Here is a 16,426-nt window from a genome sequence, read left to right as displayed (position 1 = left end):
GATGCGCCACTGCTCACCCCGCAAACACAATATTCGTACACATCAACTACATGATCTACACACACACTTAAAGAGTGCCTAAACCTCAAATATATATATTTTTTTCAGAATAAGGGTATGTTTACATGTGTAAAATAAACTGTTAATCTTAATGCCATTTTGTTACAAGACTCAGGTGCTGTAAAAAAAAAAAAAAAGATGCAAATGGGAAGAACTAAAGCTGAAATGATTATATTTTAGGATTAACAACTTGGGGGGTGGGGCGGATTTTGCAAGACCTGCATCCATCTGGAGGTGAGCCAGTACATTTATCAGCTGTCTCACACCAAGGAAGCAGCAACATATTTCCAGTGTTTGAGATATTTCTTTGTGACTTGATGAATAATTTAAGAGGCTGGGCATGTCAGATTTATGCTAATGTCACATTTGAACAGCACCACTCTGGTTACCAGCTATTAAGAAATGCCAATGATCACATTTGAAAGCAAACTGCCTGGCATCACAAGGCCTGCAAGCACACCTGTCATCAGCTGTCAGCTGATATTAAGTCAAGATCTATAACTGTGTCTCAGTATCCGTTTTTCCAAAACATTGGTTGTGCTTTTGATCAGCTTGTAAAGAAATAAAAACTGGGAAAAAACAAAATTGTGCATCACAGATGTTTATGAGGAAGTGTGCGGTTTCAGAGTGAAGACGGTTCAGCGGAAGGAGGAAAACATTTTGGATACCACACCAAGCTACTCGTGGGCAAAGAAGTTTCTGTCTTGAGGTTCAAACAAGACATTTTGGATTTCTCTGACTCTGTCACTGCATGCATCGATAAATGGTTTTAGTTTTCACCAGGACATTTTAGAGTGGAACTTAATTGGCCTGTATGGGGAAACCTCTAAAGGTGACTTGAAGACAGTGGCTGTCACTCTCCAGATAACGTTTGATATGCAAAATGCTACTGAGTAAGTGAAAATTGGTACTGCATTGGTTTTTAATTTTATTTACACGGTGACATCTGCTTTAAATTGTAATCTCACATTACACCTAGCATTACATAATGCGGTCATCACAGCTGAAAAGTTAAGGAAATAAAATGTAAACATGACATTGATTAAATCATTTTTAAATCCATCACGTTACATTTAACATAACATGAACAAGATTAAATCGTTTAGGTGGATGTAGATTAGATGTTGGGGAAATACATATTGTGCAGTGAAGTCAGTTGTTAATCCCCGTCCCTTGGTGGAGCTGTTGCGCACTTTGGAGGTGCCAAGACGGCAAATGTACTCTTAAAGGAACTCGTTTACAGAATTACCAATAAAGTAAACATAACACTCATTTACTGCATTATGGACCAACATCATCCCAATGAACTCCTGCCAGTTCTGTGTCACATTTGGGTACAAAATTCTTAGGATTTTGCAAATTAATATTTTTATGTTTAATATAATACAAGGTCTGTTAGTAAGCTGGCATAAATTTAATTTTGCTGGCGATTCTCTTGAATTGCTTTCTCAATTATCCATCCAATTAAACTTAAAGACACCCAGGACAATCAACTCTGTTACATTTAAATCCTTTAAACAGCTCTTTTAATTTATAAATTATGGGGGATTGTACCCTATAAAAATTAATGCAAAAGGTGGAGAGAAACATTTATACAAACGCACTCGACTGACATTTTTTCCTACTTCTGGGTAACTCTCAGATAAATCCATTATATAATTTAGCACACCACTTCCCTGCAGCTTCAACTTATTCTTGCTTTTTAGGGCTGATTGATCAAACAAAATTAAATGTTTAGAGCACATAGGAATATGTCAAAATCCGATTTATTGATTCTGGTATATCAGTGGTAAAAGCACATACATTCAGTTTGTCCTTTTCCCTTTCAGTGCTTCAATAAATAAATGAGAAGATTAGAAGACTAATTCAAGTTACAGGAAAATTAAAAAATAAGAGAAGAATTATACTTGCCATTATGAGTAAAAAAAAATGTATCTGTAGATCTACAAGCAGGAAATCTATGAAGGTAATTTATGTGATTCATTCTACCAAGAAGAGACAAATGGCACAAAAATCAATTAAAAACATTATCCTTAAAACTTTTAAAAAGGCCGATTTGAAAATACATGAAAGAAGGAAAATTAACAGTGCAAGTAAAGTCCTCAGACAATTGATGAAACTTGATATTTCCTTATAAACGCAGGTCTTGTAAAACAGAGTATAGCTTTACAAAAATACTACAAAGGTTGTTCTTTCTGTAAACCTGTGACTACAGTGCTCACACCCACTGCTTTGGGTTTCTGAGTACTTCCAGCATCTCCGCCTCCCGGGAACCTTTACCAGGCTCGTGCATGTACTCCCACCTGGACAGGAAGGAGGAGTTGGTTACCAGGCAACACAGACGGCTGATTACTATTGGACAGAGAGCAGGAGAGCTGATGTCTTACCTGGCAGTGAGGGGGAGTGACATGAGGATACTCTCGATTCTAGAGCCAGGTGTGGCAAGGCCGAACTTTACTCCTCTGTCGTATACCAGGTTAAACTCTACATATCTGCAACACAAACAACATTGTAACTCTAAAAAACAGACTCTTCATATCACAGGGCTCCTAAATTAAGCTTTGAATGACCTTTCCAAATTCAACTTTCCAAAGTACATGGTGCTTTGCTATAATTTTACAATATGAAATACTAAACTTCACAATACATTTTCTTTAATAGCATTTACATTGACATATTTATTTTTCAAATATAGCATTCAACTAAATGTACTCCTTTCCCCCCAAAACACATCAGCTGTGATATAACGCATTTTCCACTCACCTTCCTCGTCGCACCTGTTGCCAGTCTTTCTCCTCTTGAGTGAAGGAATCATTAAGATGTTTCCTCACAATGGGAAGGTAACAGGGCACCACGGTTCGAGCGCAGCTCTTAACAAAGTTGAACACCTCCTCCTGATTTGGGGAGTCAAGGTCATCAAAGAAGATTCCTCCGATGCCCCGAGTCTCTCCTCTGTGACGGACGTAGAAATACCTGTCACACCTGGAGGACACAAGAAGTGACCAGGGAAGTTGTTCACTTTACAAACTTCAAGGTTTTATCTGGAAAACAAACACATCCACCTGAACAGATACTATATCATTTTCTTCCATCTATACAACATAAAACAAAATGTTGAAAAACCGTTTCCCCACCCTTCTTGTCCACATCAATACTAGTCATTTATGACCTCTAGCTTTGCTCAACGGTTTTCTTCTGCATCTGTAGATTTTGGGAGAGACTTCCTCTTATCACCAACCAGCAGTGAGGGTACACCCATTGTAATTCATCCACACAAATTCACTGGAATCAGTGAATTTGATGTGCACAGACAGGTCAGAATCACTGATAGAGCTGTACCATTTTTTAAAGTCTGCGTAGTACTTCGGGTGATGTTTGTCACAGGCCTCCTTCAGGGTGTTGTGGAACAGAAAGGCGTCTTCTCTGTCAATATAGACCGGGGTCAGGTCTGTTCCTCCACCAAACCACCACTGCTTGGAGCCTGAAAGCACACACACACAAGCAACAGGGAAAAGGAAACAAAGCCTATCATTAATCCACAAAGTCAATAGTACCACTGATACCAAGACACAGATGCTTTAAAAAGGGACTCACCGTCCTCCTCTTCTATTTCAAAGTATCTGTAATTGAAGTGCACTGTAGGAATGTGAGGGTTCTTGGGGTGGATGACGGAGCTCACACCCATGGCACAAAATGGCAGCTTACCTGAAGCAAAGCATAGCCAAGTTTTATTTTAGATACCTGAAGTGAAGGTGTGGAGGGAGAAAGTATAACTGTAAGCAGAACTCACCGTCTTTCCCTTTGAGGACTTTCCCTCTGCTTCTCATTTGTTTCGCAGCCTCCTCAGTCAGATACCCGAACACCACCGACACATTAACTCCTGCCTTCTCAAACACCTTTCCGTCCTGCATCACACAGCTGATTCCTCCTCCACCTAAAACCAAACAAAATGTTTAAAATTTGTTGTTTTATGCATTTGTCTGTTGATATTGCAAGTGTGTGCCAGTCTCTTCCATGCATTTACAAAATGTCCCCACAGTATTAAAAGGGGAAGTATTATGTGTTTTCAAGCCACATTGTGCAATTTGTAGCACAATCAAGTAGCTTCACTTGTTAAAAAAATGCTATATACAGCTCCTTCTCAAAAGATTAGCATATTGTGATAAAGTTCATTTTCTTCCACAATGTAATGATAAAAATTAATCTGTCATATACTTTAGATTCATTGCACATTAACTGAAATATTTCAGGTCTTTTATTGTTTTAATATTGATGATTTTGGCATCCAGCTCATGACATGAAAACCCAAAATGCCCGCCTCAAAAAAATAGCATATTTCACCCGACCAATAAAAGTGTTTTAATACCAAAAAAGTCAACCTTCAAATAATTATGTCCAGTTATGCACTCAATACTTGGTCAGGAATCATTTTGCAGCCTTCAATGCGGTGTGGCATGGAGGCAATCAGCCTGTGGCTCTGCTGAGGTGTTATGGAGGCCATGATGCTTGGATAGCAGCCTTAAGCTCATCCAGCGTTTTGGGTCTTGCGTCTCTCAACTTTCTCTTTACAATATCCCACAGATTCTCTATGAGGTTCTGGTCAGGAGAGTTGGCAGGCCAATTGAGCACAGTAATACCATGGTCAGTAATACCAGTGGTTTTGGCACTGTGAGCAGGTGCCAGGTCGTGCTGAAAAATGAAATCTTCATCTCCATAAAGCTTTTCAGCAGATGGAAGCATGAAGTGCTCCAAAATCTCCTGATAGCTGCTGCATTGACCCTGCCCTTGATAAAACACAGTGGACCAACACCAGCAGCTGACATGGCTCCCCAGACCATCACTGACTGTGGGTACTTGACATTGGACTTCTGGCATTTCCTTCTCCCCAGTCTTCCTCCAGACTCTGGCACCTTGATTTCCAAATGACATGCAAAATTTGCTTTCATCCGAAAAAAGTACTTTGGACCACTGAGCAACAGTCCAGTGCTGCTTCTCTGTAGCCCAGGTCAGGCGCTTCTGCCGCTGTTTCTGGTTCAAAAATGGCTTGACCTGGGGAATGTGGCACCTGCAGCCCATTTCCTGCACACACCTGTGCACAGTGGCTCTGGATGTTTCTACTCCAGACTCAGTCCACTGCTTCTGCAGGTCCTCCAAGGTTTGGAATCGGCCCTTCTCCACAATCTTCCTCAGGGTCCGGTCACCTCTTCTCGTTGTCCAGCGTTTTCTGCCACACTTTTTTCTTCCCACAGACTTCCCACTGAGGTGCCCTGATACAGCACTCTGGGAACAGCCTATTCGTTCAGAAATTTCTGTGTCTCACCCTCTTGCTTGAGGGCGTCAGTGATGGCCTTCTGGACAGCAGTCAGGTATAATCTTACCCATGATTGCGGTTTTGAGTAATGAACCAGGCTGGGAGTTTTTAAAAGCATCAGGAATCTTTTGCAGGTGTTTAGAGTTAATTTGTTGATTCAGATGATGAGGTTAATTACTCGTTCAGAAAACCTTTTAATGATATGCTGATTTTTTGAGACACGGATTTTGGGTTTTCATGAGCTGGATGCCAAAATCATGAGTATTAAAACAATAAAAGACCTGAAATATTTCAGTTGGTGTGCAATGAATCCAAAATATATGGACAGTTAATTATTACATTAAGAAAAATTAAATTTTTCACAATATGCTAATTTTTTGAGAAGGACCTGTATATCACATATGACTAAAAGAAAGTTGACTTTATAATTTAAAAGCTTTGAAGATTCTGCTCTTTTCGAAACTCCACCTTCAGGAAGTCATCACAACATTGCTCTTCTATTAAACCTTTAACAACTTTTTTTTAGAGCATTTCACATAGAAGTATTACTTATAATGAGGTTAGCAGAAGCTAAGTTCCACCAGGTGTTTGCTAATTGCTTCTGGCCAGTCTGAAGGAGCTGATTGGGGGAGTTTGAGAGGAGGGCTGCTCTGTGAGCCAGTAGCTGGGAAGCTTGGAAACTGCAGCTCCGAGGAGGAGCTGGACCTCGAAGGCGGTGCTAGGTCTGCCCAGGCGTTTTGCATAGCTGAATGGTTGTCATTGGAGACAAAAGGATTTTTCAAACATGCATGAAAGAATCAAGGCAACATTCCAGGTACGTTTCTGATGCAAAGAAACGTCGATTTTTAGATACTACTGCCCCTTTAAGAGCAGTGTGTGTATTTGTATGCTCTGCTAGAGAAGCGTAAACCACTAGCTGCCCCAGTGATCCCCTTATTACCTTCCTTCCTTTGCCATTTATCCACCTTGAATGTCCCACCGTCCACGTCCTCCAGGGCTTTACAGAACTCAGCCTGAGTCTCCATGATCAGCATCTCCATCTTGGTGCTCATCTCATCCTTCCTTTTCTCCAGTACGCTGATGTCAGTCACTGGGACCGACATGAAGCCCCGGCATCTTTGCGCAATGTCTCCCTCTTCTTCCTCTTCCTCCCTCTTTGCCTTCTGGGGGATTGTGGTCGCCATCTCTGCCCGTTGGAAGTGATTAGCGTTAGCCAGAAAGCCCACCACAGCTGCGGCGGTCACCGCCGCCGCACCACTAAACGCCAGGGCTCCCCTTCTGGTTGTCCCGGCTGCAGACCGACCAGCGGTCCCGTGGGACATGAACCGTAAGTTCAAGCCTTTGGAAAGGCATTCCCTTCCCGGAAGGAAAGTCGCGGATGGGCCACCAGCACCTGCGAGTCCCTTTAATCGAGAACCCAAACACCGTTTTGCTTTGGTCTGAGCCGTCTGCTTTACCGATAAAAGAACGATGGACGCCATTTTCAAGAAAAAACACTTAAGTTTTGCTATCTTCAGTGAAGTGACAACAGTAACTGATCAATGAGCAGGAGCAACTCTTGACTCTGTCATAAGTTGCATGCCTACGTGCTATTAGTCGTGTTTTAAAAACTGTCCAGTAAAGGGGCGGGTGGTTTCTGGGTACTGATAACGGCTACCTGGGAAATGTAGTTCTAACGTATCCAAGGAGGGAAGAACAAAGAGTAAAATGTTAAATGACAACTACAAGACCCAGAATGCCGTACGCTAGACACCGGATGTAAAGTTCATGGACTTCACATTTGCCCAGTGTTTTACGAAGTGATTAAAAAGTCAAGCGCTCCCCGTTTCTCGGGTTACTTAAAAAGGGGATCGACACACGTTTAATATTCTGTTAGTAGTTGTTTTTTATTGGTAATATACTAAACCTTTTATTTAGTAAATGATAAATTTCAAATAATCCATTATACCACATATCTATCTACCATATCTATCTATCTAGATTTTTACATAGAGCAGCAGTTGATATTTTAGTTGCAATATTAAATACAGTCATATTCAATATTAGCATAGTGGGACTCGTTTTGTCGGATTTTCATGATCAACTTCTAAGCATGTTTTATAAATACTACGGTATCCATGAAGTCTAATGTTCTAATCATAAATGTTCTGTTTTCATTTGCTTTAGCGGAAATTTATCATTAACATCAGTCTGCGTGTAATTAATCTATACAATGTGCTTAACGTAGGTGAAACCGAAGTAACTAAACTCTTCAATACACATAAAGGTACGGAATAGACCCTTATGTGTGAAATATATAACTATCTTTACAGCAGGCCGTGTTTGTACGCATGCGCTTTGGTAAAGCGTGTTGTTGGTTGCCATGACGACACGTCTATTAAAGCTTTTAAGGCTGAAGAGACTCGGGCCAGATTATGATCGCAGTTGTTAACATACAGACTGCTACGCAGTATGTGGGACAACAAAATGGAGAAATAACAACGAAACAATCCGACAATATACATTTATTTCCCTAACTCATCGACGGCAGGTCACTGCGCAGCCTGTTGGTGAGTGGAATAGCTAACATTCATCTGGTAAGAATCTCTTATCTATATCTGTTTAGTCTGAAAGAGGAAAAGATCAGTGTTGATTGCTACTCTTGCGACTTTTAGTTTTCCTATTTTACGTATCTCTGTTACCAGAACTATAAAAATAAAATAGATTAACGGGGGTATTTTTGTCTTAGCTTGCTTGTATTGAGTTCAGTGTTGTAAATTCTTACATTTTACAATACTACAGAAATTAAAATTAAACATATAGCCGTTGTTTTAGCTACGGGATTCGGATTTATGATTTAAAAAGAAATAAAGTTTAAATAATTATGCAATACCACCTATTATTCACCAGATGGCGACAAATCACAGACAATATATTCAGAGTTTGTCTTTATTTCTCTGTGATGTCGATTTAATAAGTTACTTATGGGCATTGCCAACAGCTATGCATCGCATTTTAAGTAAATATCATATTAACATCAGCACGATTGTAGTGTTTTTCTTGTTTTGCTTATTGAAGCACACACTGGTAGAATCCTGGTCTCGTACTTCAGAAGACTTCTTTATGTTAACAGCCATTTGCCTAGATCACTGAATTTTTAATTGCACTTTTCACTTTGACGGCTGTCAGTAGTTTATATCCAGCGGGCTCCAATGTATTGGAATGATCCAGTATACCATATATGTGGTATACATGTATACCATATATACCATATATGGTATATATGGTACCATATATGGTAGATTTGTGCTTATATTTTAGGAGATGCTGATAAAAATAAAATACAAAAAAAGCATACTTTGGTTTAAATGAGGATATTTACATAGCAACACAGTACAGCAAAAATGTATATTTACTATGGAACAGGAACGAAAACATATGAAGGGATTTTCTCTATTACTTTTAAGAAATGTCTTAAAACCCAGTGTGGATCAGCTTCATGGTATGGCCATAAACAATTAGCTATATTTGTTTAAAAAAAAATAATAATCATTGCAAAATTTCTTTAACATTTGGTCTTTTTGTCTCTCATCAGCAGATCATGACTGAGGCAAATTCATCCAAGTCTCAGGTGGATTATGAAGACGATTTTGAAAAGGATCTTGACTGGCTAATCAGTGAGGAGGGCCAAAGTGAACAGGTAACCAACTGCTTGCTTTTTTCCATTTCTGTGGGACATCAATACATTTTATTTTCTGGGGTGAATCCACATTGTACTGCAAAAGTATTTATACCTCTTGAGGTTTCAACATATTGTCACATTACAGCTGCCACATTATCTGGAAGGGAAAGGAATTATGATTTCTCATTTTTTCCCCCAGTTTTTTAAACAATAAAAATCTAAAAAAAAGAAATCTGTGTTCAGCCTTTGTGAATCTATTCCTTGGACTGCAAGTTAAGTTGAAAATGTTTTTTTTGTTTGTTTTTTTTAACATGTGTCTAGCACTTTTGTACGAGCTGAAAATATTATTCAAGATCTCTTTTCAAGAGATCTTAAGCTCACTCAGTTTTGCCTCAAATTTTCAATTCAAATTATGTCAAGACTTTGACTAGACTATTTTAACACGGCTCCTTCAGAGCTAAAATGGACCTCTTGGTTGCTTTGATTCTCTGATGGAACTGCAAATATAAATACTGCTCTCAAAAATGAAATATACACATGTACAAGAGACCACATGAATTTAATAATGCAAATATACTGCTATACATCATGCAATAATATTTAATAAGATTTAATCGCATCTTTGATGTTCACCAATGCTCTCATGTAACAAAGAGGAAAAACGGTAAAAATAAGGAATTATTTTTCGTGTTACATCATCAGTTATATTATAATATAATATATATCACAATAAATCACAAATTTTATCACAATTTTCAATGAAAATGATAAACAATACACAATTGCCCATCATTTTTATGTAAGCGACACACTTTTCAAAATTGTATTCGTAAACTATAATTTCTCTCTGACTTCATAATTATTATAATCTAAATGCCATGAAATTTGTGGTTGTAATGACACTAAAGGTATGAATGCGACTGCAGCAAGGCTCTGCATGTTTGGTGTTCCCTTCTGTGTCTACTGAATGTGTCACTAAGAGCTCCTTTAATGTGTGATGGGTAATAGTGTTAAGTTACACAACCTGGCACGTCTCACCGCTTGCATGTGAAACCAATGCTTTTCACATGCAGTGGCATACTTTCAGTCTGATACTCCTCAATGCATCATTGATGAGCCAACAGACATATCTGCTATCACACCAGCAGATTATCAAAGTCTAAGTGTCGAGCTTGGTCTTTTGTCTACGTTACAACCTAAGTAATGAATGTCTGTTTCATCTACTGAACAGGGCTCTGACTATGGGGACGTAGACGCAGAAATAGACAAAGAGCTGGAGAAGGAAGAGACCCCAGTAGAAGAGATAGGAAATGGAAACAGGGACCAAAAACCAGACCACGTGAAAGAGGATGAAGAAAGGTGGCCGCCTCCTATGGTGCCGTTAGCCTATGACATGGAGCAGGCGAGTACATCATTACATGCAGAATCACCTTTTCCTGAGACAGATGAGCAGACAGATGTGGATCAGAAGTACATCTTGGATAAAATCGAGCAGGCCAACAAGGAACTAGAGGAACAAGACACGCCAGATATGACGAGACAGAGACGGCTTCAGTTTAAAGACACACTGGTGGACCTGGTGGTGCCCCCACCCCTCTCAGATAGCTACTCCGATGACACTGATGAAGAAAAGGAGAGAGCCTTGATTGCAGGTGCAACATCGGTGGTGTCAGGGATGTTGTCCAACTTAATCATTGACTCTAGCGGACAAATTAGCAGCAAGGACAGAGCCAGCAAGGAATTCAGAAGATCTAGTGTTGAAGGACTTCAGGAAACTAAGGAGAGTAAAGTGCTTGTGGAAAAAGATGGTAAGTTTGACCTTGTTAGTATGAAGGATATGGAGAGCCAGAGTCTGCTCCCTCCAATATTAAATAATGTAGGTAATGGTACACAGACGTCTGCTCACCTCCAACCCTCCTTTCAACTGGGCACTGATCAACTTAAAGCGCCGCGACCTCCGACTCGGCCCAAGGCCAGACCCAATTCGGCCAGACCCAATTCGGCCAGACCCAATTCGGCCAGCCAAGGCCAGAGATTTGTTCTGATGAGAAACGGCAAGAGGCGAGTGCAGTCTGCGACAGGAACTCCTTCCAAGGCGACCTTTGCTCTCTCTCTGCAGCAAAAAGACCTGTTGCAGAAGATGAAGGAGAAGAAGGAGAGGCTTGCCAGAGAGGTGCGACAATAAAAATGAAAGATCAATTAGTAGATATTTGCATTGCAGTATTGTAGTTCTGACATTGGTAACCTTTTTTTTCATGTAGATTGTCGTTCTTCTTATCAGGCAGAGCAGAAGAAGCGTGAGGAAGAGGAGCTAAAGAAACAGGAGAACGAGCAGGCCTTCAAGTCGTGGTTGATTAGGAAAAGAGAACAGATTTTTGAGGAGAGAAAGATTCATCATGCCAAGGAGATAGAGAGGATGAATGCGAAGGTAGGCAGCACAAAACCTGTCAAATATTAATCCACTACTGCAGAGGTTCCCAAACTGTTGCGCGGGAAGCCGTCTGGATGAAAAAAAACAAAACATGAATGCTGTATGCGCTGGGTTTTTACCTTAGAATGGCCAACTCTGTTATTCCTTTGTTAATTTGATACAGTATATTCCACACTTCCCATATCTGTGTCCTCTGTCACTTTTATCAGCAGTTAAAACTGTTTCATCCGTTGTTAACATGTGGTAACCTTTTTTTCCGAGCCACCTTTAAACGCAACATGAGCGCTACGACACTGCCGCTGGGTTTACACCTGTGCGGCAGCGAAGGAGACCTACTGCTGCTGTGCAGAGCTACACAGGTGTATTAGAATCATGGCAGCAAACCAGTAAAACGCAAAGAACTTTTCACAGTTTTATCCCCTAAACTAACTGAGTGAGTTGAGTAAAGTTGCTGGATGCAGGTAATGTTAGCTAAAAGATGACTAGCTAGCTAATATCAATACAGCACCTTAAGCTTAACAAGTAGCCTGTAGGCTACCAATGTTGTTGTCTATGTTCAGCTACATACATTCATTTTGCTCCCAAAAAAGTCGACCCTCCCACCTCCACAGGGACAGGGTGGGCCCAGAAAATGTTTGGAAACCACTGGGGGGGCGCAGGTGAAAAAGTTTGGGAACCACTGCACTACTGAAACATGAATGATCCCATCTCCTCCTGTCTATGAAGATCAAAGTCTCTGCAGGCTGCAGTTGTTCTCAGTGATAATCTCCAAAACTATGCAGCCCAATGCAGAACTGGAGCTTGTATGAGATGTTTGAGATCAAAATTTTGAAACAGTTTTTAATCTTAGGCGTCATAGTGATCAAAACAACCTTCAGCCTTCAATTAGCTACAATAATTTGGAGAGTAAGAGTAGGCGGTTATAGCTACAGTGGCATTTAGAGGTTTTCATGCTCACACTGTGAGCCTAAATGTCAAGCCATCAGCAAGATGCTGGTATAGTACAAACTGAATACTGGAGGACTCTTAGTCAGAATTGGAGGAGTTTATTTAAATTGTTTGGCTTTCTATCTTGAAGATGGTGTTTATGCACAGTGCATGAGTTTTTGTAGGGTTGTTAATAATCAATGCCAAAACCAATTTTAATGCATTTTATAAAGTTTTTGTCAATGTTTTAATCATTTAGATGTTGATTCCAACTTAATTTGAAAAATTTGTAGGAAATTTGCTTCATTCCAGCTTCACTGTGCAAAAATGCCCTCAATACTGGCACTGAAACATGATGCCGAAGGTCGCCTCTTACCATTATGTCCCAAAAGCTCAATCACTGTCTCATTTCGTCACCATCTGACCCTTAAAAGTTTTCTCCTGGAGGAAGTCAGTGTGTCATACTCAGAAAGAAAATCCTAAAAAAAAAAAAAAAATGCCTCTGCCGAATCAAAAGTTAGAATGCTGATTATAAACTTTCCAAATAAGAAAAAAAAAAATTCGTTCACAATTTTTCAATTATCTCCACTTCTGCCGGCGGTCACAGAGAGACGTCTATGACCCAGAGGAGGCCTACAGGTCGTGGCTTCAGAAGAAAAAGGAGCAGGTGCAGAAAGAGAGACAGGTTGTGGAGCTCAGGAAACTTGAGGAGGAGTGTAACTGCCTAATGCACAGCCGCCAGGAGTGTGACCGTGCCTTCAATCTGTGAGTGTGATCTTCTTTCCTGTTTTATTCAAAGTCATCAATAGTAGTAACAAACAACAAATAATTAGATAATTCCACGTCTCCACGAATATTTACCACGAAGGGTAAATATTACAAAATTAATTTTACAAACATTTCCTCTGGGGATCTGGGCTATAGAGCAGGAAAAACACCTGCTAAAAAGTGTTAATCATCAGACTAACTATCATGTCGAAATCATTTCTTTTAGACGATATTTTCTCGCCTTTTCCAGGTGGCTGAAGCAGAAACGGGATGAAAAGCGAGCACAGCAGCTGTTAAACATAGAGCAGTCCCGCAGGATGGCGGTGGATGTGCGGCGTGCGCGCCGTATGAATGAGCTGCTCTGTGCCGTCAATGCATCCAGACCCTTCCAGTTCACGGATGACTCCGCCTACCGCTACTGAGGCAAGCAAGTGCCGCACACCCTCCTAGTTCATACGCAACATCTAGCGCTTATTAAAAATTGCAACTGAAATTGATTTTTATCATGTATATCTGTTCGCAAGGTATGAATGAAATATTGTGTGTACTCTGTGTTGTGTTATGTTGTATTGTTTTCTGTGCTGTGTTACGTTTTGAGAAAAGTAAACCGCAGTGACCTCCTTTCATGTAAGCAGACCTCAATAAATCTTTTTTTTTTTTTTTTACTATGAATTATGTTCTGTGTAGCAATAGATGCACGTTACGTTGCATGAAGCGCTTCCTAAAATACAGATTAATTGATTCTCATTGCATGCCTTTGATCAGAGTGATTGATTAATTTCATGTAGACAAAGCTCATTCTCATGAATGAAAAACTTTATCTACTCATGTATGTCCAAAGATGTAAAAAAAAAAAAAAAAAAGTTTTATCATTTTGTGTCTTAAGAAAACCTAGACAGTACAATTTCAGCACTTTTTACATTTTGGTTAATTCCAAACTATAATAAACATTTATAGTCAGCAGCTACACAAGTATCTGAAATGGCAATAAAGTCTTAATTCTTAGAAAAGTGACTGTTCAGGCTGATCTTTGATGCTCTTCATTGCTCTCAGTCCTATTTTTGCATGTCCAAGCTGACTTAGTGCATCATTGTTATTCTGAACAGTTAATCGGAGCACAGCTAAGAAGATGATGCATCGTCTTTAAATGTGTTTTAAAAGTTTATGATTCATGTCTAATTAAATGTTTATAGACTGAGACTAAACAGTTGAAACTTTGATCAAAATGCCTGAATTTGTAGGGGAAATAGTTTTCAGCTCTTCAGGCAGTAGAATAGCAGCCTCTTTTTAATAAGTGGAAGACCTACAGTATAATCAAAGTAAACAATAAGGGATAGAGTACTTTAGATAGAGAATCAACATGGAGAATGTCCTTTTTTTTGTAGATTTAGCAGTTTTACACAACAAAATTATAGTCCTGTTGTGTAAAACTGATTTTCACCTTTCAGGTATTCAAGTTACGTCATGTTACAATATTATTTCCTCATCAAAATCTAAAGTCAGATAGAGATTTGATTGTGCTATAAAATGGCACTAGGTGCCTGGAAAATACACATTTTAAGTTCATGAATATTTTATGTTTAATTTTAAATAATAGACAGATTATAAACAATTTCATTTTTTTATTTCTATGTACGAACACACACATTTTATGTTAACTTAAACAAAAATGGCCTCCCTCTTAAGGCCACAATAAAAATATTGAGAGCACATAGGAAACTAAGTTTTGACTTACAGTGCATCATCATCCTCATGATCAATACAGGCATGAAGTAATAAATGCTCATAAAAACACATATTCCTTGAAACAGGAACAGCTGGCATCTTTCATGAAAAAAAAACAAAAAACTTTTTCATATGAAATGGAGATATCAGCTGTCTAAAAAAACATAAATAAATCAAATACTCACGCGCTCACCATTCTCATATCAGTAAATGTGCAAAACTGTACAATGCTCTTAGAAATTATGAATTCAGCATGGAACAGGTTCCAATTATTGCAATTTCCAAAATGGAGAAACAGTGTACCACCAACCTTGGAAATTATTACTGGCAATTTGAAAAACTGAGTAACATCTTAGTGTGTGTAATACTACATATGTATTTATATCAGTTCTAGTTGTGATAAAAGTTTCAGGTATATTTTGTTACTAACCTCTGAGTTTTCTGAATTGAGATCGGAAACTATCCCAACCCAAAACAGTGAAACATCAACTTCACAGTTCACAGCATAAAACAATACCAAACAACAGGATGTTACTGGAAAAAGGTCCAAAAGGCAAACAGAAGTTTGACGGCACAAATAAAACCGATACCACAACACTATTATTAACTTTGCACTTCGGTATAGCGCAGTACAAAAATAGAAATGTTCTGATCCAAACGTTGTTTAATAAATAGCAAAAAAAAGGGTTTCACTGATAAAGATAATGAAGAAACGATGGAGATTTCTTTAGACGGCTTCTACAGTTCATCTTTAGGGTTGATGGTGAGGCCCTGACCCCAAACTGACTGCGTTTCCAAAGCCTGGATCACCTCGTCCGCCTGAAGCCTCTCCTGGAAAAAAAATGGGGACAAAAAGACACAGGTGAGACGGAAAGAAGAGAAAAAAACAAAACAATGTTCATATATTACAGCAAATAAAAAACTCTTATGAACTCTTCCTGAGTTAAACCATTAGTATTGTTGTTCCTAAATGAATATTAACTTGTTTTCTATACATTATTTGAGGTCTGAGAGCACCGCATCTTTCTTGTTATTTTGACCATTTCTCATTTTCTGCAAATAAATACTAAATCTCTGCTTGGAAATCCAGAGATACGTTGTCAGTAGTTCACAGAATAAAAGAACAATGTTCATTTTACTCAAACATATACAGAGAAAAATCAGAGAAACTGATCATTTTAGGTGGTTTCTTAATTTTTTTCGGAGCTGTATATTTTAGGACCATGACTCAAGGCAAGGAAGTATGAGAAGTAAAGAATGAGTAATCGTAAAAGAAGATTCATAGCAATGCCATTTTTATCTGAATCATTGAGAAATAACAATGGGTCTTTAAACATTAGTAAGTGTTCAAAAATAGGAATAAGCTTAAACATACAGGTTATCCATTGCCATGTCCAGTTGTTTCTAGTTTGGTAAATAGGGTAAACTATTTAGATGTAGTCTGGTGATGTACTCGTTCATATGAAGGCTTCTAGGAACATGATGCTGATGTTGAGGAACTTCACAAAAATGACGGAGGAAAAAAATTCTTCCATAAAAATTG

At 39.0% G+C, this 16,426-nt stretch overlaps 3 protein-coding genes across 9 annotated transcripts in view; 1 reads left to right on the top strand and 2 right to left on the bottom strand.

The window, feature by feature from the left end:
* Positions 1-1,810: 1,810 nt before the first annotated feature.
* LOC145551457 (oxygen-dependent coproporphyrinogen-III oxidase, mitochondrial-like) lies at positions 1,811-7,391 on the bottom strand. Its single transcript, XM_081606370.1, has 7 exons — positions 6,312-7,391; positions 3,851-3,994; positions 3,655-3,765; positions 3,400-3,541; positions 2,824-3,042; positions 2,448-2,552; positions 1,811-2,363 (listed from the first exon to the last, which is right to left on the bottom strand). The coding sequence occupies exons 1-7, from the start codon at positions 6,850-6,852 to the stop codon at positions 2,279-2,281; spliced, it is 1,347 nt and encodes a 448-aa protein (XP_081462496.1). The 5' UTR covers positions 6,853-7,391; the 3' UTR covers positions 1,811-2,278.
* Positions 7,392-7,553: 162 nt separating this feature from the next.
* On the top strand, positions 7,554-13,655 carry ccdc181 (coiled-coil domain containing 181). Of its 7 annotated transcripts, none has more exons than XM_008408004.3 (7): positions 7,562-7,947; positions 8,946-9,050; positions 10,264-10,840; positions 11,152-11,205; positions 11,294-11,460; positions 12,998-13,155; positions 13,409-13,655. In XM_008408004.3, exons 2-7 carry the CDS (start codon positions 8,952-8,954, stop codon positions 13,578-13,580), a joined length of 1,227 nt encoding a protein of 408 aa, XP_008406226.2. In that variant the 5' UTR covers positions 7,562-7,947; positions 8,946-8,951; the 3' UTR covers positions 13,581-13,655. The 7 variants fall into 7 exon arrangements, with proteins under 7 accessions (XP_008406223.2, XP_008406222.2, XP_008406221.2 ...); XM_008408002.3 differs by having other exon boundaries at positions 10,913-11,205; positions 11,314-11,460; XM_008408003.3 differs by having other exon boundaries at positions 7,570-7,947; positions 10,979-11,205; positions 11,314-11,460.
* Positions 13,656-14,760: 1,105 nt separating this feature from the next.
* Positions 14,761-16,426, bottom strand: part of p3h2 (prolyl 3-hydroxylase 2) — a 48,091-nt gene continuing 46,425 nt past the window's right edge. Inside the window, exon 15 of the mRNA XM_081606368.1 lies at positions 14,761-15,714. Coding sequence (XP_081462494.1) covers positions 15,622-15,714 — 93 coding nt within the window. The 3' untranslated portion in view covers positions 14,761-15,621. The remainder of the gene's footprint in view (positions 15,715-16,426) is intronic.

Source organism: Poecilia reticulata, chromosome 4 (assembly GCF_904066995.2).
Source record: "Poecilia reticulata chromosome 4, P_reticulata-male-v2, whole genome shotgun sequence".
In the NCBI taxonomy this organism is placed as follows: Eukaryota; Metazoa; Chordata; class Actinopteri; order Cyprinodontiformes; family Poeciliidae; genus Poecilia; species Poecilia reticulata.
This window is presented reverse-complemented; position numbering and strand designations above follow the sequence as displayed.